This window comes from Triturus cristatus, chromosome 12 (genome assembly GCF_964204655.1).
Source record: "Triturus cristatus chromosome 12, aTriCri1.1, whole genome shotgun sequence".
NCBI classification, from domain to species: Eukaryota; Metazoa; Chordata; class Amphibia; order Caudata; family Salamandridae; genus Triturus; species Triturus cristatus.
The window spans coordinates 638427036-638450808 of NC_140595.1; the positions used below are offsets into that span (position 1 = coordinate 638427036).

Consider the following 23773-nt stretch of genomic DNA (forward strand, 5'->3'; position numbering starts at 1 on the left):
CTTTTGTTTGGCCATCACACTGTACAGCGTGTGATGGCCCCTCCTCCTTGTTCTCCCATTGGACATCCTTGTGTCACATGAGAATTGTTGCCTTTGCAGTGCTTGTTGTTTTGTAGTTCTATATAGCAGGAACCGGACCAAAGGGATTAGAGCACTTTACATAACACTAGATAAGTTACCAAGAACACATTAATTATTTGAGGAGATTTGCCCAGAATTACCGGAGGGTAAGCCAACGCTGAGGCTCGAACCGGGTTCCCCAGCTTGAAAGTCTGCAGCTCTGGCCGTAAGGCCACATCCTCTCCAGCAACAGAAACAAAAGCGGTCTTTCACGCGCCTTGTTTGAGTAGATTTTCCTCTAAAACATGCTCGCACTTCATTGCTGGCATTTTTATTAGCTGGCTAGCACTCTGTCCCTTTTCCAGTCATGGCACAAGAAACAGAGGCAGCGCCCGGTCCTTCACATGTGAGGAGGTGAGCGGGCGTAATTCTGCTGTGCCTGCATCAGCTGATATATTCGTATTTGTCTGCCATTCTCGGGTATTTTGGCGTGTGCTCTGGTGGGGAATTTTACACGTCACCTCACTTCCAATAACGGAGCTTTCCAAGACCTGTGAGCCCAGCTGCAACAGCCCCTGATACCTGCTGACCGACCGCAATCACACCTATATCCTGCCGGTAAACCTTTACAAGCTGACCCTGTGCTGAGGCGGTCTACCACACTGGCTCGTGCAACATGACTGCCATCCTCATGCAGCACCCGGCGTTACCAGAAGACTGTATACGCATCTGCACATTAAGTTGGTAGTGTGAGATCGGCAGCTATCTCTAAATGTATAGGGTCGCTATATAATTTGTCATTGTTGCGGGTTTTACATTTGCAGTGGGAGTTCCAAAGAGAATGTGGCATAACAGCCAGTGCTAGGCTTTTGACAAATAAGGGCATCCTTTGTAAAGTGAATTATATGAACCAATGTGGTTGCTTACACTTTGCAGCTCCTGTCGGGGGCCCGGGGGCCCAGCTTGTGTTGATTAGGCCCCATAGACCCTACCCTTGTTTTCAGTCATCGTTCTGTCTCAACTCGGGCCACGCCCTCTTGACATTTAGATATCTGCAGCTGCTGAGCTATAGGCATGATGTACATTTTTACACAACTCGGGCCACGCCCTCACGGTATTTATACTTGTATAACATAGTTTGCACTGTCACCTGCACTCATGGGCATGCTGCAGTTTCCAGTTAATCATTTTTTTTGTTTACTGCACGACATGCCGCTGCTATAACAAGGTAGTGAAATAAGCATTAGTGCAAGACCGGTGTACAGGTGAGGTCCAGTGTCCATGCTTCACCGGGTGTGCTTGAAGCAGTCGCTTCTGGAGCTAGTGCAGCATTAGCAGCATGAAGAAGGAGTAAGTGTTACACTCCTAGTTCTTGTGTGAGAACCACTCTTCCAGACACTCAGCATTCACAGGTACCGGAGCCTTCTCAATGCAGGATGCGCGCCCCTGCTCTGCTGAGAAGTGGACTGGTGCAGTTTCGGGGCAACATTGGATGGGGCCCCAAAGAGCAGTTTAACTTCAACACTGTCTCTTGAGTCAGAGCTGGCCTTGGGCCCCGCCTCAGTGACCGCTACTCAGAATGCGGGTGTGGAGCTTCGCCGCCTGGGTTTCTGGCTTTTTTTAGGTTACCAAACAGGCACTGTGATTGCAACAAAAAGATACACACATAATTGTCGCCCAAGAGATCTTGGAGCAAGGACGCCAGTACATTACTGTCTCATAAAGAAAGGGCTTTAATTTCTAGGGGTGATCGTGGTTTTTATTGCCTACTAAGTCCGCCTCGTGGTTATATAGGACACCGTTTTGCAGAGAATAAAGTTGCTAATGTGATTGTGGTGGGGCCGATGCGGCCTCCCTAAAGATGACAGTAGAATTTCTTACTATTGTCATATTTTGTACACCTGTAGCTATGGTACAAATGGAAATTGCGCAGAAGTTACAATTTTATGTTGTTTTGTCACGTTCCGTGTCCAATTATCTCCAAAGATTTAAAAAGCGTTTCACTTGCTATCTTTTGTGCACACGCTGTTCAGGTTTTCTGCTTATTTGCATATGCATACTTGCATGTCATATCTTGGCTCGTTTGTCCCACCCTACCCTCTGTGATCTTTGTTGCCCCAGGTCATCCATCTTTCCACCTTCATGTTGGCTTTTCACTCCCCCACATACCCTCCCTCAGTTTTGCCTATCCACCAGCCCTTGATCCATTATAAACAGAAAAAGAATGCGTTATGACATGGCCAGTGCTGGTAGTGTCATAGCACTTTTTTCCCACCTTTTGCCCCCCAAAGCCTTCGTTTCCTCCATGTTGCACCCCCTCTCCCGCCCCGCCAGCAATAAAATAAAGACTGTGCTCCCTGTTAATGGACATCCTCCAGCATGTGTCCCAGGTGGTTCGCTCCACGCCTTCCACTTCTATCATAATTTTTTTTGCGTTCATTTTAATTGATGGTTATAACGTAGGGCTCCCGGTTTTATGGTGTATATTTTTTTTGACATTTCTGTCTGTATGTATCCATATTTATTTTTTGTCAACTTTATCTGTATTTATCCATATTTAATATGGGTTTTGTGAGAAAAATAAAGCTAAAACTGGTATATTTCCATATTTATTTAACCAATAAATATGCAGCCATGCTTGAATGTCTGCCAGGTTTTAGTGATATGCAGAAGATAAATCAGTGCACTTATATGAGAATGTGCGCATTTCAGTATCAGCTTTGTGCATATCTACTACTGTTTAATCCTCTTTACCAAAATGTCTTTCTTTTTTAACCTCTTTACCTATCGGTCACACAGTTATTGGCCTGGCAGTCATGGCAAAGTGTATTTAGAATCACTCAAAAAGCACCCAATTTCCGTTTTTATCCATATTTAAAAATAAATACAGACAAGAAAATAAATGGTTTTCTGTCTGTTTTTATCTGTAAAAATTGGTGAAAACGGAAAACAGGGAGCCTAAGTTATAAGTAATGGACTAGGGTACCCTCGACCTTTCCCTTTAGTTCTTTTTTCTTATTTACATATGCTTACCGGGAGCCAGCCAGCCAATGTTAAATCACCCTCATCTCCATAGTGCATACTTACCAAACATTCTGTGACCAAAAAGAGGCAGGCTTTGTCCCGTTCTAAAGCCAATTGGCTTAATAATTACATCACTAGAAATTACATCACACAATATTAGACCCAGAGATGGGAGTTGAATTACTTTGCTATGAAACCCGTCTCTGAGGAAGAAAACACTGGGGCTCTGATGCCAGGTGACATCATGAGACATATGTGTTGTTTTCACTTTTACTAATGTTAAACCCTTATAATATTCCTCATTAAATACTGCAGTGGCTTATTTAACAAAAACAACATATTAGCAAAATCATGTAGAAATGTGAAAATAATTTTTGATTAATTTTACGTGTTATAAATTACATGTAGATTTCTCACAATGTGTAATTGAGCTCAGACATGCCTGAGAAGTGCGCTATCTTTAAACCAACGTGTGAAAATTGGTATTGCATCTTTAAACTGCGTTTAGATACTCAAACATGATGCGCTGGGTGCATTTTTGGAATACAGTCAACTTGCTGTTAATGTGGTATGTATTAAGAGTTTGCTTTGCCTTTATCCAGGGGGGGGCTTTCGGCATTAGCATAATGGAAACAGTTTATCTTTACATGACCCAGAAGTTGGTCTGCGACTAATAAGCTCTACAAAGCATTCTGCAATATTTTAAAGCATGACTTCAATATGAAGTTGGTCTGCGACTAATAAGCTCTACAAAGCATTCTGCAATATTTTAAAGCAGGACTTCAATATCTCCCTTGTTTCGCATGCTTCCTTTGTGCATTGTTTTTCTTGTTTACAGTGTCACTCCATTTATCCACGTATTTTTCCTTAATTAGAGCAAGTGTCCCACAGGTTACTTCCAAGGCGTTTTAATATCACACCTGAAGGAAGTGACCCAAATAGGGTCACCCGGGTTACTAGACAGGGCACACATGATCAAGCGGGCAGGGCAAGCCACGGAGACAGGGCTCCATCAGTGGGGGGCCCCCGGTCCGCCCACTTGACCAGCCTGCACCCGACCCCACGACCTGTTTGCGGGTGTTACGGGTGATAACGCGGAGTCCCTGTTCGGGCGCCAACTGTAGGAAGTCACCCAAATAGGGTCAACTGGGTTACTAAACCACCTCTCTGCCTTACCTATATTATTGAAGAGTCGGTCAGCCAGTAGAGAATACAAACAAGCCGTTTATTAGCAATACTCTGCAGAGGAGCCCAAATACAACAAGCTGCATGCGATGCTTGCTACTGGACTGAATCAATAGTCTTGCACAGCATAGTATAATACATGAAACACGTCATGAACCTCTAGAACACGCCTACAAGGGAAAGTTACAGGTTTGGGCTGCGTATTCTAGGGACGCAGAGGAGCGTACATCACCAGCCCGATACGGGCACACGGTATCTTCTGGCCGAGGTCAGCCAGCTGCATCCCTACTCCTCCCCACGTAGGAGAGGTGCTATGAACAGCACATTGCTTACAGACAAAGAAAGGGCCTATTCATTAGCGAGGCAGTGCCCCTTGCTCAATACAGAAGCAAAACTGGGTGTATACTTATTAGGTGAACGACAAGTGTCATGGCGCAGCTATCTGGGCCTAACTTGTTTGCAGTTTGAAGCTCACCGCGTGCTTCTATGTAACCAAAATCTAAAATGGCGGTCAGTATACAAAATTGATGCCACCCGTCCAAGACTAATCTATACTTTAAAACATCATCTTTATTATTATAGCTCAGAGGGTTGTAACTATAGATGTTTACCATTATTATATTTAGCTATATAAGGCTAATCTAAAGAGCGTAACATAAAGGGCCTAGCCCTATGATTATTTTGAAACCTACACACACTAGGTGCAAGATGGGCGAATGATTGTTTGGATTAACACAAAACGAGCAGTATTTTCCTTTCAAGGGGTTTTCGTATATTGACCTGCTAGTGTATGCAGATTGTTAATGTGATCTGTATTTCTTTGTTTCCGAAAAATAAATAAACAACTTTTCTGTCTTTGTAAAGACTTTCTGCATGAGGAAGGTCTATGCTTCAAGTTTTAAGAATGTATGGTATGCGGTTGAGACTTGGGTGGGGCATGTGTTGGAATTTAATATATTTCTTGTGTTTGGCCTTGCCTAGAGCACGGACGAAGTACTTGTCTCCTTCCACTACTCATGTTTTTGGAGCATTTCTTTTATTTTTCTACCAGCACGTCATAGTACTTTTATTTTTAGGCCATCTCCCCCATTCGTGTTGCTTCTTCTCCCTTTCACCCTTCTGCCCTGTCTGTTTCTTCTCTACCATCTACATCCACTCCTCTTTGTAATTGTATAGCTCTTCAATCCCTGGTGGCACAGCACCCAGGATAATGTGCTGCATGGCTACACACTTATTATGTCCTAAAAGTGGGCCTGTTGGCTATGCCAATTCTTGTTTTGCTTGTTCACAACATCATTCAGTTGCTCTTAAAACTGCATGGTCTAAATAGGTAGCCAAACAAAGCGTCTGGCTGGGGATATGAATAAGCAGTTATATTTTCAATTGTGTTCCTAATAGAGCCGCTAGGTGGCAGACGAGACTCGCATTTGAACATATGCAGACCTGGAATTAGGGAGAAAAAAAAGTAAACGACGGTAACTACAAATTGTGGAGATAGAGTAGCATTGGAGGAGTGACGGAGGCCACAATGGTTAAAATCAGACCGTCGTTTTACACATTTTCTTTTTAACTCTGCCATAAACAAAATGGCAACAAGGACAAATGTGACCGCTAACCTGCTTTCGTTTACTTAAAATTGCCGTAAATCTGTATTTTCAAATAGCCTTAGGGGTTTGGGCACCTGCTGCAGAGATGTTTATGTACCCAGCAACATATGTGGTATAACAAGAGTAACTCGATCTACATGCATTCTAGCCACAGCTTTGACTTATCATTAAATCAAATAGAGGGTTAATCTGCCAACTGCAAAAGCCTGCATGCAGCAGGCAGGTCGTATTTTGTGCAGATAGCTCAGTGAGTTAATGCTTCTGCTGCAGATATGCAAGTTACAATCCTTTTGATTTAACTTACTGAGTTATGAACTGTCATCAAGGAGCTATACGCAAACAGAAATGAATACATTTAGAGCCATAATGTTTTTTCTCAATGTTTTGTTCCCTAATATTTCTAAAAAGAGTTCCTTTGAGCAGTTATTAGGACGTATTACCAAGTATTATGTGAATGGTGTCTGACGTGCTTACAGTTCATGGATAACATTCATACAAAGATTAGAAAAATCAAAACTTGCCCTCTATAGTTTGACATTCTTACAGCCTATACATATCACTTTTATACAAAGCTTCGAAAACCCCAAATCTTCCCCCTAAATCCTAGATCTGTGTAGTGCATGTGAAGTGACATGCTGGCTGTCTTTCTTTCCTGGCACCAATGCGTTAAAGTTGCATTTAGCCCCCAGCCAGGAGGAAGACTCAAATAAAAGGCGTGCTGTCGAGCCTTACATTGAGGCATTTGTTTTTCTTGGGCACAGCTAGAACTGAACTATAGAGGCCTTCCTCACCCCCTGCACACAGTGCTGTGCTGCTGAATGGTCCTGATGTGGGCACCAGGACTAAGCCTGCACGTTTCATTGGGGCTGGTAGGATCCCGGATCGGGCTCTGTAATGTCTGCCGGATCTGGCATCAAGATGGATGCACTGCATTTCCAGCTCTATGAACAAAATTGTAAGTGGTATCAGTAATTTATTTATTTATTTATTTCCGATTTGTATAAAGCTCTGAAATCATAAATCGACATCTCAGAGTGCTCGGTGGGGGGACAGTTTAGACCTTCAGTGGAATAGTGATCATGCCTTGGATGATTGAACAACCTTGAAGATGGGTGTTGTTCTGTCGTAGGCTAGTGTCCTAGTAGGGAATGTTAGAAAGGAAATGGAACAAGCACTGGAAAAACTAATAGGCCTCACCCTTTCAGTTTATGAAAGATAGCAGAATTTGATATGCACAGTGAGAGAATGGTCTGTCATCAGACGAGGGGCCTGATTTGGAGTTTGGCAAACAGGATACACTGTCACGTATGTGAAAGATGTCCCGTCCGCCTTTTTGCAAGTGCAATAGGATATAATTAGGACTCCCGGTTTAATGGGATTTATGTTTTTTTTAAATAATTTCTGTCTGTATTTACACATATTTATTTTGTGGACTTGTTATTGGTATTTATCCATATTTATTTTGTGTTTTGATAATAAGTGAAGTTGTAAAATTGTATTTTTACACATTTATTTAACTCATAAATATGCACTGATAAATATCAAATGAACCAGCCAAATATATTAAAACATTACACCAACAGGTAAATATTAGCGTTATACTATATATATATATATATATATATATATATATATATGTGTGTGTGTGTGTGTGTATATATATATATATATATATATATCTTCCTAAAAGCCGAAACGCGTATCTCTTACCTCAGGGGTTGAGGGTGGATCTGAGAAATAAATATTTGCCACATCTTGATTACCTCGTGTCCGTGCCTTCGTCCATGGAGTTTTCTGTGGGAGCTGGATTGTTTGTTTATATATATATATATATATATATATATATATATATATATATATTCACTTAAAAAACCATAGGTTTCACACATGTTATAGTTAGCTGGGCATTTCACTCGTGAAAAACCAATGAAATTCCCCCGTTATAGTTAGTGCCGGCAACTATAACTCACGCGACCGCAATCCTCTGCTGATGACGTCAGATATTACATCACTGTATTTAGACACTTATTTACCCATGTCTTCTTCCATTAATTTTTAGCTATACATATATTACAAATATTTTTTTTCAGAAAAACACATATGTCCTCAGTGATGTAATATCTGACGTCATCAGCAGAGGATTGCGGTCACGTGAGTTATAGTTGCCGGCACTAACTATAACGGGGGAATTTCATTGGTTTTTCACGAGTGAAATGCCCAGCTAACTATAACATGTGTGAAACCTATGGTTTTTTAAGTGAATTTGCAAGGTTTTTTAAATGCTAATTCCTAACTATAACGTATGTGAAACCTATGGCTTTTTCAGTGAATTTGTACAGTTTATTAAAAGCTAAGTTATGTATTTATTTATTTTTAAGGTTTTTCACCGTGCGCGTACCGTGCGCGCGGTCGCCAGTAGATAGTTATAGTTAGGACCGAGTTTCCATAGGAAATCTGAAAATTCTATTTTGAATAACTTTGGCGCCGGTTGACGAATCCTCGCGAAATTTTCAAAGCTAATGGGGCGCTCCGCTCAGCTCCTACCCTGAAAGTCTCTGGGTGATTCGTCAAGCGGGGGCTGAGAAAAAAGGGGGGTCCCAAAACACGTTTTCCCCATGCATTTTCCCATAGGACCTTTAGTCGAAGGTACAGCCCGAACGGCTGAACAGAATTACTTGAAATTTGGCAAAGAGGTAGTCCTCACGTCAGGCATGTGCCTTTTGCATATATGGTGTCAATCTGTTCCGTAGTTCCTGAGAAAATTGCAGTTAAAAGTACATAAATATCTATAAGCGCGCACCGTGCGCGCACCCTAACGTGCGCGAGCGTAATTCTGATTGGTGGTTACATGTCAGTCAACATTCGAATCGGTCGAAATCAGGAAGTGTCGGCCGCCATTTTGTGTGTTTTGTGTGCGACAGTGAAAAAGAAAGGCGGAGAACGTGAAAAGGGGGCAGGGTAGAGAGTTCCTGACCCCCTAGCCTTTGTCAGGGAGCCCCTGAAGGACTCCTTAGGGTGAAAAAAACATTTTTTTTTTTTTAAATCGCGGGGTGCGCGCACGGTGAAAAACCTTAAAAAAACTTACAGGATACAGTCAATCTATAACTATATACATAGGTAGTTTATTGTAAAATAAATATATAAAAAATATAATAATAGATACATAACTTAGCATTTAAAAAACCTTACAAATTCACTTAAAAAACCATAGGTTTCACACACGTTATAGTTAGGAATTAGCATTTAAAAAACCTTGCAAAATTCACTTAAAAAACCATAGGTTTCACACATGTTATAGTTCGGTGGACATTTCACTCGTAAAAAACCATTGAAATTCCCCCGTTATAGTTAGTTCAGATAACTATAACTCGCGCGACCGCCACTCTATCACAAGGAAGATGTCATCAGTGATGTCATGAGTGATGCCACTGACCATGTCATGAGTGATGTAATATGTGACGTCATCAGCAGTGGATTGCGGTCGCGCGAGTTATAGTTATCTGAACTAACTATAACGGGGGAATTTCAATGGTTTTTTACGAGTGAAATGTCTACCTAACTATAACATGTGTGAAACCTATGGTTTTTTAAGTGAATATATATATATATATATATATATATATATATATATATATATATATATATATATATATATATATATATATATATATATATATATATTGACATATGCCTGTATTGAACGAGATTGTATCCTGTGTTTTTTAACTCCTCACACTGTCTATCCATTCAGCTATTGGCCTGCAATTCATGAAAAACAGCATGGAGAGTCACTCACAAGAAATCCAATTTTTCTGTATTTTTTTGGGGTCTGTGCCTATCTGTAAAAATAAATAAAAACTGAAAACTACGAGCCTCAGATATAATGCACTTAATTTCTTTTTCATGGAAAACACATTGTTTTCTGTCTGTACCTATCTGTAAAAATGGAAAACTATGAACGAGCCTCAGATATAAGGCACTTGTAATAAGGTGGACAAGATATCCATCACTTTTGTGACTGAGTTACCTGCCCACGGACCACAGGTTGTTCCCTCCACAGCATGAACAGCTGCCTGGAATGCTTAAGTTAAGACCAGCGGCATCTGGCATTCCGGCGCAGGCTGCTATGTTGAAGATCACCATTGTTCCAACTCAAGTTATATTGTGGGACTCATTCCAACCTAGACATCCATATTGCCCACAGATATTAACTGGTAACAACAGTGCTATTTAATTTCTAGTGGTCTAGAGATAGACAAAAGTTCTAGTAGGATTTGACATGAAGGTTTTCCTCGATTCTACACATGGGTCAACAGCAAGTGCCTTAATCACCATCTTAGTTCTTGTCGTTATCTGAACCATTGGGTTATATACCAGAAAATGAGTAAGAAGCCATGGCGGCATGTTGCTGTAACTATAAAGGGCATTGATCTATGTTGTGCTTGGAACCTGAGGGGATCATGGTATGCCATACACAAACTGGAAAAGCATAAGTAACTTGTACATTGTTAGTCATTTACAACATGTTTCAGCCCGTACTCTGAGGCTCTAGAAGTACAGAATACCACCTTATCTTTTCCTTGTCGGGACACACAGATCCATACCCATTGCTCGTCACGTCTCTTGAGAAGGCAATTCCTAAAACCCTATGCAGTATCATCTATTCAGCCTGAGCAAAATAAAGACATTCATGGTTGGTGGCTGAGGCAGAACAGAAGGTGAGAAACTCAAGTCCAATATTCAGCCTCCTTTAATCCTGGAAACCCATGGTTGAACTCGTAGAGGCAGGCTTATACTTAACAGTCACCAGGCTTGCCCACAGTAGCATCACTCAAGGTACTGAATTGAACACCTAGATATTGTAACTAAAGAGGACAACATGGTCTATTAAGCAAGGGTTATCCTGTGCATTGTATGTATTCCACCCGTGCCTGGTATTAATATAGCCTGGGCTGATGTAAATTCTAGGAAGCCCTGAAGATAGATATAGGGAGCCAAGCCTGAATTGGCAGATCCCATCAAGTGGGAAAATGTCTTCTCTGCTTCATTGAGATGCATTTCTGATAGTAAAAGATTTTGTGTTTAAATGTGGCCCCAGCTGAGAACCATTAAGGGGCTTGAAATGTGGGTTTGGTGTGATAGCCAGCAGAAGGTGTTTGCATCAATTGAGCAGTGCGGCATACACATGATTTGCTGGACTGCACCTAGATCTCAGTGAATTGTAATTTCTGCTGTACAGTATTGTCATTCCATCACTCGTCACTACATGTTTTAAGTTATTTTGTGTCAGAGGGACAGTATGGTCCAGGCACTCATACTGCTGGTATCTGTGATTGCCCTACTTTTTATTTTGATTGATTGTTGTGCAGCGGTAGGATTTACTGATTGTATCACCAGCCACAAATGCACGGTTCCCATAACTGCATACCTTGTTTTAATCAATCAATCAATCAATCAAGCATTTATAAAGTGCGCTACTCACCCGTGAGGGTCTCAAGGTGCTGGGGGAGGGGGGATGCAGCTCCCGATCAGTCGAACAGCCAGCAGGTCTGGAGGCATTTCCTGAAGGTGTGCAGAGTGGGGGAGTGTCTGATGCTGAGTGGGAGCTTGTTCCGGGTTTTGGCTGTGACGTAGGAGAAGGCTCTTCCACCTGCTCTGGTTCTGCGGATGCGTGGGGTTTCTGCCAGGGCGAGGTCGGCGGAGCGGAGGTTCCTTTTGGGTTCTTGGAAGGAGACTCTTTTGTTGAAGTATTTGGGTCTGATGTTTTGGAGGGATTTGTAGGTGTGGGTGAGTTTGAAAGAAAGTAGGTGCCTCTTCTCTTGATTTTGTGAACCCTAGGATTTATAGTACCTCTATAATTGTAGTGAGTACCTGTTCGTATTAACTGTGAAATAACTGTCTGGGATATAAGATTTGCTGTCCTGATTTGGAGTTCTTTATTGCTTTACATAAGTATTCATTATATTGAATGGTGAGTCATACAGCCGATTGGTGGTTGGTTTTTCATTGAAATGCTCTTTTAGGAGAGTGTGGTCTCCTGTTACAGCTGCAGGGTTGGATCTGGTTCTCCTCACATTGTAACCCATTGGTTTGATACTCATGTCTGCTGGATTCAAGTCAGTCATTTGAATTGTGTCTTTTGCTATTTTTCTTCATTATTCGGTTACGTACAACCAGCAAATCGCATCTTAGTGATATACTGTGCACAATTGGACGCACACATTTTTGAATTGTTAAATATTTGTGATTTCTCTGCACTGTTATCCTGATCTTCCTCTGTTGCCCCATGTCTAGCACCTTCACTCACAACATGTTGGCTTTCGGCTTGAACAAGAAGTTGTGCAATGACTTTCTGAAGAAGCAGGCAGTCATCGGCAATCTGGATGAAGGTAAGGAACAGAAGCAGCTCAGTCTACATAGGATATGAAACATCTGCATATCAAAGTGTTTTGATACACATTTTTAAAAGCATCAGTTTGACCCTAGGACAGGGTGCATGACTGCAAAGCATTAGGTCAGTGGTTGAATTTCCTAAGCAATAAACAAGTAGGTAAACAGTTTATTGATAATTACCTAAAATCATTGCTGTTTCCACATTATATGTCAGAGCTTTACCGTAGCCGATTATAGAGTAAAAACAACTAGTCAAGAAGTGGCGGCGCTACCAGGGTTTATACACTGGGACTACAGTGTAATCTCCCAACTGGGCGACGTGTGGGCAGGAGACCACATAAGGACTTTTCAGGACCTACAGACCCGCTTCTCCTTACGCACCTCACAATTCCACAGATACTTAGTTATGACACGCCCTGAGCACACACATCTCGACGGGTAACACACTTCCTGGATTCAGTCCACCAGAGGCACAGGTCATGATGGGGAATCTCGGGAAAGGAGGCATATCCCATATATACCGCACCATCACGAACAACAGCCCTACATCTCTGGACCCGCTGGGAGGGTTAGCTGGGCCCCCTTGAAGATGAAGACTGGTGGGACGCTCTTATGGCTCCCAAAACGTTCACGACCTCTGCCAGACTCCGACTCATCCAAATCTATTACCTTCACACTGCATAGCTTACCCCAGAGCGACTACACAGAGCAGGGTTATGTACCTCACCCGAATGCACGTGCTGCAAGCACCAACCAGCAGACTTCTACCACGTGGTCTGGTCTTGCCCCCGCATCATAAAATACTGGAACAAAATAGAATCCGAGCTCACACACATCTTGGGCTGGCATGTGCCTAACGATGCTAGGTGCCTCCTCCTGGGCGTTATGGACAGTTTAGACGGGTCCCGTGCAGACAAAGTATTCCTGGGGACGGCCATCATGGTGGCCAAACGAGATATTGCCATGGCCTGGACACAACCTGGACCCCCCCTCGCCCCCCAATAGCTAGATGGCGCCGAGGGGTGGACTGGTGCGCTGCCCAATAGAAACCTTTATTTGAGGCCAGGGGTTACCCAGCCAAATACCAAAGAGTGTGGGGTAAGTGGACTGATCAAATGGGTTAACGGGGTCCGCAAGGATGGACTTTCGCATCCGACAAACCGGTTTCTTTTTGCTATGTTAAGTGCTTGATCATTGTGCTTACTGTATGATTACGCAGCTGTGCCCCCATTATTTCCAATATGCAAATCTGTATATTGTGCTGACAGTGCTAACTTTTCTTTGTTTTCTAAAATCAATAACGTTGATTATCTAAAAAAAAAAAAACTAGTCAAAATTTCGAGCATTTGTGAAAACTAAAACACTTTATAAAAAAGGTTTGCGATGAGATATACCAGTGGGTCTGTGCTCTCTGGGAGATACCTTGGTACAGAAGCTGAAAGTGCACCCTAGCCAGTGCTGTTCTAACTGCCCAGTTCTGCAGTCTGCCTGCACTTCCTCAAGTCCAGCCATGCATCATATATTGACCTATTTCATTTCATTATCCGTCACATACCTGCCAACTTGAACAAAAATCTCACCGTGTGAGGAGGGGGCCGGCCTTGGAGGGGCGGGACCTTGTGCCAAAAAGTGCCTAAGAGGAAATTGTGCCCCCACCCTGCCTTAAAGCTCACGCCTCAAAAAGCTGACTAAGGCTGGTGCCGAAGTCCTGGTGTGTTTTCACACCCCTTAATGGTCCTAGGCAGTACAGAGCCTCGGAAAACGAGCTGGAAATTCCCTATTTACAGTCGTTTTCTGCTTGTTTTCCCTGCCTCCGTGTGATATCAGCTCCTCACCGGGTGACCGGGTGAAGGGAGACGATATCGTGTGTTACACAGTAGCACCCTGTGAGTTGGCAGGTCTGCGGTCCTCTCTTCCTCATTAACGTTCGGCTGTACCTCTTATGATCACTGCTATTTTAAGAATGGGGTAAACGCATCCCAATAAGCCTATTCCCACCGAACAGACAATAACCATCCTCGGAACCTGAAACGTTGTTTGATGATTTTAAAGCATCTGTCGTGTTACTTGTATCTTATTTTAGTTTCTTTTTGTAGTGCATTAACTGTCTGTACACTGTAGAGCCTTGGGTGTGAATGAATGTTGGCCTGTCCGTGCATTTTAGAAGAATTAAGAATGTCCTACAGGAGGGCCAGCCAGGTGTGTTTGTTTACAAAGGTGAAGTGAAGGTATTCATACTGCTGAAATTTATTTTTCAAATAAAAGTATATTCTACCAGAATGTTGTTGAAACAGGTGTTTTCATTCTCTCTACCTACATCCTTCGAGTACAGCCTTTGAACTGCATTGAATCCACAACAAAGCGTTTCATGAGCTCTGATTGCTGCCTGATGTACTTTGATTTGCAGATTTACCAAGGCTGGTTTCCATTTCTTGCAGAGCAATACAAGCTGCTGAGTGATCACATTGATCGAATGGCCCCCGAATAGCTGTAGGAGCATCTTGGCAGCGACAGGATCGAAAAGGGAGATTGCCTCCAAGACAACTCAGTATTGAAGATCGCCTCCTAGCAACTACTGCAATAAAACCTGCATGTTCGTTTGCCAACCGCCTCCCTCAAGTTGTGCCATGTCACACATCTTATTAACCCACATCAATGCACCAGAAGCTACCTGTAAATTATATATTTTTAAATAATAGGTTGTTCAAAGTCTTTTGTCTACAAAACAGAGTATCTATTTAGAGTTTCTAGTGAAGTAGCTGTGCACATTGTCTGATGTCTGGTCTGGTGGGCAGGTTGGATGTATTGGGTTCCGTGTCAATGTCCAACCCTCAGTGCAATGTTCTCCCAGTGGTCATCAAACTTCAAGTGTGTGGCATGTAGTAAACTTTGAGAAGGTGGGGGTCCTTTGAAGGATATTGCCATTTAGTGTGCACTGTTGCTACCCATGGTTTTCCTTCAGAGTAAGCCATTGGGTCAGAGAGCCGCGGTTCGGATTGCTTCTGCTGTTGGGTTTGCAGATGTACACGTGGACGACGGGGCACACATAAGTATAAAGTGGTCCACAGTATTAGTTGTTGTTCATTCCTTTCAGGTGATGTAGCTTTGACACTGCCTGGCGGCCTGCACATGTCCCTTGAGACATATTTACATGATATCTTTGATAGTCAAAGTGCTGATCTGGGGCTTGCCTCGTAGTTGGGTGCTGGGCATTGTCCTTTGCAGTGAAAGGGCAAAACCACTGACATGGGAGACTGGTGAGAATGGGTTTTGTTTTCTTTCTGTATGATGTATTGGTGAGAGTGGGTTAGTCATTGCTAGTCTTACCGTTAGAAGATGGGTTGGAAATGTATTTACTAAGCTGTAGGCTTGCTGCGCCTGCGCTCTCTGTGGGCATGAAGACCGTTGATTTTTCTTTGTTCTTTATAGAGCATTTATAGACCTTCTCAGAAAGGTACATGTGCCCTCCTAGCAGCTTAAATGTCTATTATTTCGAGACAAGGCTGTCTAAAGAATTATCTGCAGTGTTATGACAGAAACTATAGTGTGCATTTGCACATTTCAAAATCATAAAAATAGCAAACAGTAGGATAAGGAGCTATTAAAGTGCCACCATGAAATATTTTGCTTCTGATGAGAGCTTTTAAAGGGTTTAGATGACATGAACAGCTTAATTAGAGGTTGGGTTTATAAATGTTTGATGTCTCTAAAGTTGTTTGGTTTGGTAAAGTTGTTCGGCGGTTCCTTGCGGGTAACGGTACAGACATTTGTAGCTTACGATTCATTTGAATGAACATTTATATAGCGGAATACACCAATATTGAAATCTGCATGTTTGGAAAAAAAAGCTTTGATTGGCTCCTACTTTTAATCACTCTAGAAGATACCACAAAGTAACACAAATGACATTTAGTCCTGCCCATAAGCTTGCAGTGTCAAATGGCATTTTCTTTTGTTATTGATCATGCTTGTGCCAAACAGCCATTGGTGCATCAAAATAAAGACCTAGGGCAATATCAGCGTCATGCGTCCTAATGCACATTGACTCAAGGCGATTGTTTGATAGTGTAGCGCAGATGTGAAGCTCTTCGTTTATTTTCCTATTTTGAAAAGTGCTTGGATTTGGGGCAGATCGAGGAAAATTGATCACAGTGATAAATTTAATTCATTTGCAGAGTTTGTTCACATTCGCATGTGGCCAGGTTTGACCAATCGTTTCTTAGAGCAGGCGTGTGATACTCCAGGCTGCGGTGTGCATTACACCTGATCATTCAGCATGCATTTTCGATGTGTAGATGTGTATTATTCCAGTCTTGGATGTTACTCACAAGTTTCCAGGTAACTCATGATTACAGTCATTAGGCAAATCTCACGCCTAGAAACACCTCCCAGAAAATAGCTTGTGTATGAGGCCTGGGTATTTAACTGGAACTCATATCCAAGATAGGAGGAGGACACACTTACTCGAAGGAAAAGCTTTGCGAATCTGCCCAGTTTTTTGAAGATTTTTTCCCTTGCGCTTTTAAACAAATCTGAGAGTAGACAAAGTGTGAAGCAATATGGGCATCTAAGCGACTGTACCCCTTGATTCAGACGTATTACATTCTTCTGTTGTGTAGAATTCAGATGAGATTCAAATGAAAAAGGAAGAAACAGTGATCATGTCCTTACATTTTGAATCAAGAGTCTTGGTGATGCAACAAATCTTCCTAATATATCAGAGAGTGCTCCTCAACAAACTGTGTTTAATGCTAGCTGTCAAATTGGTAGCTTTTGGAGTGACAGACAAATCAACCAGCCACCCACTTTGCTTCTCTTTCATCAAATGTCAGTTCAAATGTACCTGTGTCGCATCAGGATTTTATCTGATCATCTGTAAAACCTTGCTGGTTCTTTTGTAATGATGAAGTAAACCTCTTCTGGGTCCAATGTGCCAATAGAGATCATCACAAGTACTCAATATAGCTCACAACCTCTTGAGACCAGTCAACAGTTCTGGGTTTTCTCTAATGCCTCTTCACTGTTTACGGCTCTGGCTCAGTATTTGAGCAGCAGTGGTGGTGGTGACACGCTGACCAAGAAGGTACTTCCATTTCTTTCTGCATCAATCTCCAGAGTGCCAAAGGTCTAATCTTGCAAGAGATTCCCAGGTTTGGTAATGGGTTGATCCAGTCCCCTGGTCTTTGCCCTCTACTAGATGGATACAATTAGGAAAATTAGCACAAGAGTGCTGAGTGCTACCTACTTAAATGGCACTCGACTCCCAGCTCTATTGCAGACCGTCTTGGCTGTTACCGTCATGCCTGCTAAAGGTGATCATTTCTCTGATCCAAGAATTGTCAATTAGTGACTGCCCTATTTTTCTTTACAGAGATCTGTGTACAATATGTCAGTTTTTTATTTGGTTCCAGTAAAATGTTGCAAATTACCTGACTTAAAATGGATTGGGTGATTTCACTCACCTCGGAATTTTAAGGGAATTACAATTTGGAATCTTAAACTTTTTAATACGAATTTAAACTAATAAGGGATACATAGTTTTAGTTTTGTAAACTGATTACTTTCGCATTCCAGTATGGAATGTAGTGGTAAAAAGGCATGATTTCTAGGTCTTGTGGTCAATAAAGAACTTATAACTACTTGTCAGCCAGACAGTACATTACGTTATAAGAATAACATTGGGCATTGCAGGTAATGCTGCACTAAGCAGTTGATCAAGGCTTGGCTGTTTGCCCACTTATAGCGCTGGTAACATCAAAACTGTGCCTCGCTGTCTTCTTTCATCATGTGTTTGGATCATCTACACCAAGATAGACTGAGCTGTTCTTCAGAAAACTCTTGTCCAGCATCTTCTCTTGAGAAATTTCTTAAATATCTTTGCACCTCTCAGTTGTTATTGTAGAGTTTCCATTCTTAAAAATGGCCAAAGTCTAAAAGTGCAAGTGAAGTAGAAAAAGCATGATAATTCAATTCACTGCTTAAAACAAATGCCATTTTCCAAGTGTGCCATGGTACAAGAGGTTAGCTGCTTAGCTATCTTAGCTTTATGCACCACTTCTCTTGTCTCTTTTATGTTAATTTCCAGTAAACATTTCTACATACATTTTCATAATTGATTTCCCAGTTTACAGTGTGACTGCAGAGAGACAGGTTGTTGCAAAGCATTTTGGGTGATTCCATTCCATGAAGCAGGAAGTAGCAAGCCACCTTACCTATTTTTACTATTAACTTAATAAGATCTAGCTATATCTTCTCTCGGTCTTCAGAAAACACTTGTCTTTGCAAAGTCTTGCAGTCGGTCTCAAATGTACCATATTGATCTTTTCCCACTCTTTAGGAGGTCTCCAGGAAACACATCATCTGTAGATGGGTTTATCGTAATTGCTATGCATGGTCATCTGTTGAGTCTGCCACTGCGTGCAGGGAGCTTGGTTATGGGTCCTTGCCACTAAGGTACCCGAGTGGAATGCAAGCTGTGTGTTCTTGGTCTCTCTGTGGGTTGATGGATGTTTGTGATTTTTCATGAACAACTGGAGGTTTTAGTCTCTCTTAAAATTAAAAACATGTTTATCTTCCAATATTTATAGTTTGGAGTAAATGTGTTGTCATGCTATCTAGATGCTTAGCAAGTTTAAAGTAGATTTTGTTTTTCCTAGTGATCATGTCGGTGTTATTCCTGTCAAGCACATTTCCCCAAATTCGTTTTTTTCCGATTTTTCACTTTATTCTTCTGCATCTTTTTTAATTTGATGTTTTAGTGCCAGTGGTTGTTTAGATGTTTTTTGAGTAGTCATTTGTGACTACCTTTCCATGTTATGTGTAAGTACTTGATTGTCACTACCACTATGAGGCTGACACATCTCCCTTGGCATGACTGTTCACTAAGTTTTTGCTACTTTGGGTACGCTCCCTACGTCTACTAGACATCCCCACCACATGCTACTGTCTTTTGCCATTCTTTTTTAGTTAGCATACTCCTACCTTCATGTCAGCTGCTCCTCTTTCTTTATTGCCTCACGTCATCTATCCCAACTACGTTTTCCCCATCTATTTTCTTTTTCATATTGCTTTGCAATGGTTCTTCCATTTTTATTCAACTTTAACAATTCTTATTAAAGCCAATGTGATTTCGTCTGCTCATAAATTCCTTTCTAACCTTTTATTTTTTTTAATTAATGTAAGTATTTGAGCTTTTCTCAATTTTTAACTTTATCCTATTGCAAATGGAGACTTGCATCTTCTACAGCCTCCGTTTGCAATTAACTGGTACTCAAAGTATTTATGCTATATGTTCTCTAATTTGTATAGCTTGTCTCCATCAATTTTTCTCCCAGTTTTCCCACTCATCTCACACCTGCAGATTGTATTTTCTAAGATATACAGGGACCTAATCAGGTCTTTCTATGTAGCCTGACTAAAGTCTAAACTCAGTGTAGTACTGTAGTAATCCTGAATTTATGTGGCATAAACCATAGAATAAACCAACCTTATATATGCTGTTTAAAAACAATTCCCTGAGATTTAGCAAAGAACTATCACTGCCTCTTGAGGGTGTGGCCTTTCATTTGTTGCTTATTGTCCATCTTCTTTGTCCAATAGCACGTCATGTGTTGATGCTGTGCAGCCATTAATTAGACCTATAAATCAGAAGAGATAGTTGCGAACCTGCTTGATGCACTAGAAAAGCCATACAATAGTTTAATAGCTGGTTTTATAGGCAGGATTCTCTGATTACATGCCTGTCCAGAAGGCGTAAATAATTTAGCCTTGACTGGTATACTTATTCTCCTCGCCGGATAGCTTATCTTCTCTTTATGCCCATTTCCAAAATATAGGTATTGAACATAATCTGTCCTGGCCTCTCTCCAGGACTGATTTGCCATTACCACTGATCAATCTGTCTTGGCCAAAGAACTATATCAAATTTGACCAAAGTGTAAGGGATTACTTTGCCTACCTGTGCTCCAGGAGATGAGGGCTATTTTATCAACAAAAAGATTTTTATTGTGCCAATTACTTCCTCTACCATGTATTACAGTAGTAATACAAGTCTACAGTGCTGACCCATGAGGAGCTAATATTACATGTTCAAATTGGACAACACCGTTGTAAATTATAAACTTGTTATGAACCTTCATGCGCCATGTCTATACTCTATATTTTATTTGTCTTCATTTCATTGCTGTGTGTGTGTATATATAAAATGTAGATCTGGCCCTTGAGAACTGCTGAGTCTTTTTGATAGAATTAGGAGCTGCGTGCCATGCACTCATGGTTAGGGTGTGCGTGAGGATACTTGTATTTCGGTGTTCACGTGAAGAGTTCTTTAGAGCCACATTGAGTGGTGCAAAGACACTTTGCTGGTATTCGATGAGTCCAACTCTTTTGTGGTTGTTCAAGAGTCATTGTATCTCTGGTTATAGATGAAGAGTTTGTCTGAATCCGTTTGAATGGTGGAAGGACACATTGTACAATGTAATATGCCCTACACAGCTCTGGCTTGTAGTAATTCCCTTTCAGAGCACCTTTGCTAAAAATGTGATTTCTCATGTTAGACATCCCAAGTCTTGTTCTTTTGGATAAGATAACCCTTTTCAGGATATGCTCCATTAACCTTTTTAGCAAGTGAATGGAAATTGTTGCTCCAATGTTGGTTGGGTTTGTTGTAGCATATTTCCAGGCAGCGACAGGACCTCAAAATGTGAATAAAGTTTTTTCCCCAATTCTTACAGTTTTAGAACCATATTAAAACGAGGCAACTAGCGTCGCACATCGTCCGGGAACTTGGTTGCTTTGCTTCTGGTCCCTAAGCCGTTGAGTTCTATTTTCTTAGATAAGATTTTGCACTTTGACACTTATCATTTCTTTCCCTTTTCCTATATGTTTATGTATTTATTTTTATTGTAAGAAGTATTAATGAGAAAAACACCAACTCCAATGGCAATGGCTTAGGGTCTGTAACTGTGTTTTATTCCAGTGAATTCTCATGCCTAAAAATCAACCTGTGGCGTTGTCCTCTGTACCCCCGTGTGCCGCTTTTGACCCGGTTTAGAGCAGGATTGAAAAGTCTAATGAGATAAGCGAGAGATGAAACCTTTAAAAAAAAAAAGCTTAAGTAATTTACCGGATTTGCCAAGCTTGTTTTATGGAAAGTTTTAGCAAGAATGGTGAGGCACATATTTGGTTTCAGTCTTGTGTGGCTCTTTGTGTATTTTTACAAATGCTTGCCCACTCCACAGTGCTGTGCAAGTGCAGAAACTCTACTTGCAGTTTCCAGAAGCACGCAAATGTGCTCCTTGGATGAATATTAACCAGCATTGCTACATATTGTTGCATTTACATTGTTTGGAGTAAAAGTTTTGTTGCTGAGTGGACAACATTTGAAAAGGAAATGACGTTTGTCAATTTTGGTTTGGGGTTTAAAGCAAAGGCTGCCTAGCATAGTGACCAGTCAAGGTTATTGGGGAGAAAGGTAAAGAAAGCAGCTAAAAAAGAAAAATGGCTACCTACCCTACATTGTTTTTTTATTTCTTCAAAAGTCTGTTACAAGTGTATATTTCACATATAGTAGAATGTTCCAGACCGTTCCTCATCCGACTAGTGAATCATCATCTCTGAGGGATATTATTTTATGACTGTGTACTCATGTACTATTCACTTTAACATTGTCACTGTACTTTAAAAGCGTCAATGCCATATATTGTTTTCTGTACACGTTGAGTATTTCAAGTGTAAGAGTATTTCATGTGTTGTTTTGGGACTGTGAAACTGGAAGCCATGTCATGGGGAGACAGTGATATGGGCATGCCAGTCTTTATTTATGGAAAATCCGTCGCTGCATAAAATACAGCAGTGAAAATGGCGACTGGCATTGGGATTAATATTTGTGCAAAAGTCTCACCCTTGACTGTAAAATAAAATGAAAATTAAACCGGAATAAATTATTGTGTACAGACTTGTGTCAGACAATGTATTTGATTGTCCATTGTCAGTTTCTGTGCTCTTGTTGCGACCATTTATTTGGGTTGTCGCTTTATTAAACTTACTCGCTGCTAATACTGAATAGAATATGTGGTGGAAATCATAACAATTGGAATTCAGTCGGTGTACCTAAAATGCTTTGGTGTGGTGTGTTTAGGAGTGCAACCTCACCTTTGTACTTGACAAGTACGATATATCATGTGCTAGAAATTTTGCACACAAGGGATGGTTTGTCAGTTTTCCAGGGTTGGGCTATCTGCCTTAGTAAAAAAAAAAATATATAATAACTCTCCCTCCCTCTCTCTCTCTCTCTCTCCCCCTCCCTTCTCTCTCTCTCTCTCTCTCTCTCTCTCTCTCTCTCTCTCTCTCTCTCTCTCTCTCTCTCTCTCTCTCTCTCTCTCTCTCTCTCTCTCTCTCTCTCTCTCTCTCTCTCTCTCTCTCTCTCTCTCTCTCTCTCTCTCTCCCTCTCTCCCTCTCCCTCTCCCTCTCTCCTGCTTTCCCTCCCTCGACCGTAATGAAGTGTGAATTTAGTGTTCTAACTCCATACGCACTTTGATAGTAGGGAAGGTTATAAAGCGGACCGAGCCAAATATAACTGCACTTTTACTGGTCCTCCTAATGCACTGGGCCTCACAAAGATAGCCTTTCTCTGCCTCTGTCAGGGCTTACCCCACACTATGAGGACCGATCTAGTCCTTACAGAGTGGGTTATACATTCACACACACAGACAGTTTATCAAACCCCTAAAATATTGTGGCATGGTTTAGAAATTTTGCATTTTTTCTGAATTTCTGTGCCACTTGATTTTTTTTTTCTGCCCACTCTTTCTCTACCCCACTAAACAATAATGGATAAGAAGACTTGGCACTCGCAGTTCTCGCAGAACTTTGGAGGCGAGTCCAATTTTGCCAGATCCCAATAGGGAAAATCCATTGTAAGTATGATCAATGCATGGTACACCTCGTTCTTCATCAAACTACCAACTGCAGTGTCGCCTCACTTACACTGCCAAAGGGCACCTGCCTGCCCATAACTGGTCACAGACATATTGGGTTAAAGGCCAAGTAATCTCTGATTGGCTTGACTAGTCTTCCCATGAATTGCCTTTTCTTCATACACAATCCAAGTTGGGTTTCTCTAGCATTCTAATTGCCATCTGCATGAATGTACAACCAGACACAACTGAGTTTGTTTTTCAATTTAGTGATACATTTGAAAAAGCACATTTCTCAGCAAGCACGTTCAGGGAATACCCCAGTGACTAGGTAAAATGTCTCGCTGTCTTTACGCCCGCTGCATTGATTTGCCTGTCACGTATTTGAATGCTGGTGATGACGACCTAATCTTCCATGCTTTGGAGGTCAGTATATTACCCACTATTCAGTTCTTTACTCAGAGGAGCAAGCAGCAGTTTCCAGTACTATACATTTTTGGGGGTGGGGGAGTAGGATATATTTTTTGTGGTGGTACTTTTGAGGTTTTCCTTGCGTTTGCATATTTCTCACCTGGCCTCCCAGTGTGT

At 41.5% G+C, this 23773-nt stretch overlaps 1 protein-coding gene across 4 annotated transcripts in view; it reads left to right on the forward strand.

The window, feature by feature from the left end:
* The window catches only part of KIAA0513 (KIAA0513 ortholog), a 486466-nt gene extending 467265 nt beyond the window's left edge, over positions 1-19201 (forward strand). For 2 of the 4 annotated variants that reach the window (XM_085639334.1, XM_085639335.1), the window contains exons 13-14: positions 12171-12265; positions 14708-15832. In XM_085639334.1, the coding sequence (XP_085495460.1) occupies positions 12171-12265; positions 14708-14757 (145 nt within the window). In that variant the 3' untranslated portion in view covers positions 14758-15832. Of the gene's footprint in view, positions 1-12170; positions 12266-14707 lie in introns of all 4 variants that reach the window. The other 2 variants (XM_085639337.1, XM_085639336.1) reach the window with 2 other exon arrangements.
* The last annotated feature ends 4572 nt before the right edge of the window (positions 19202-23773 follow it).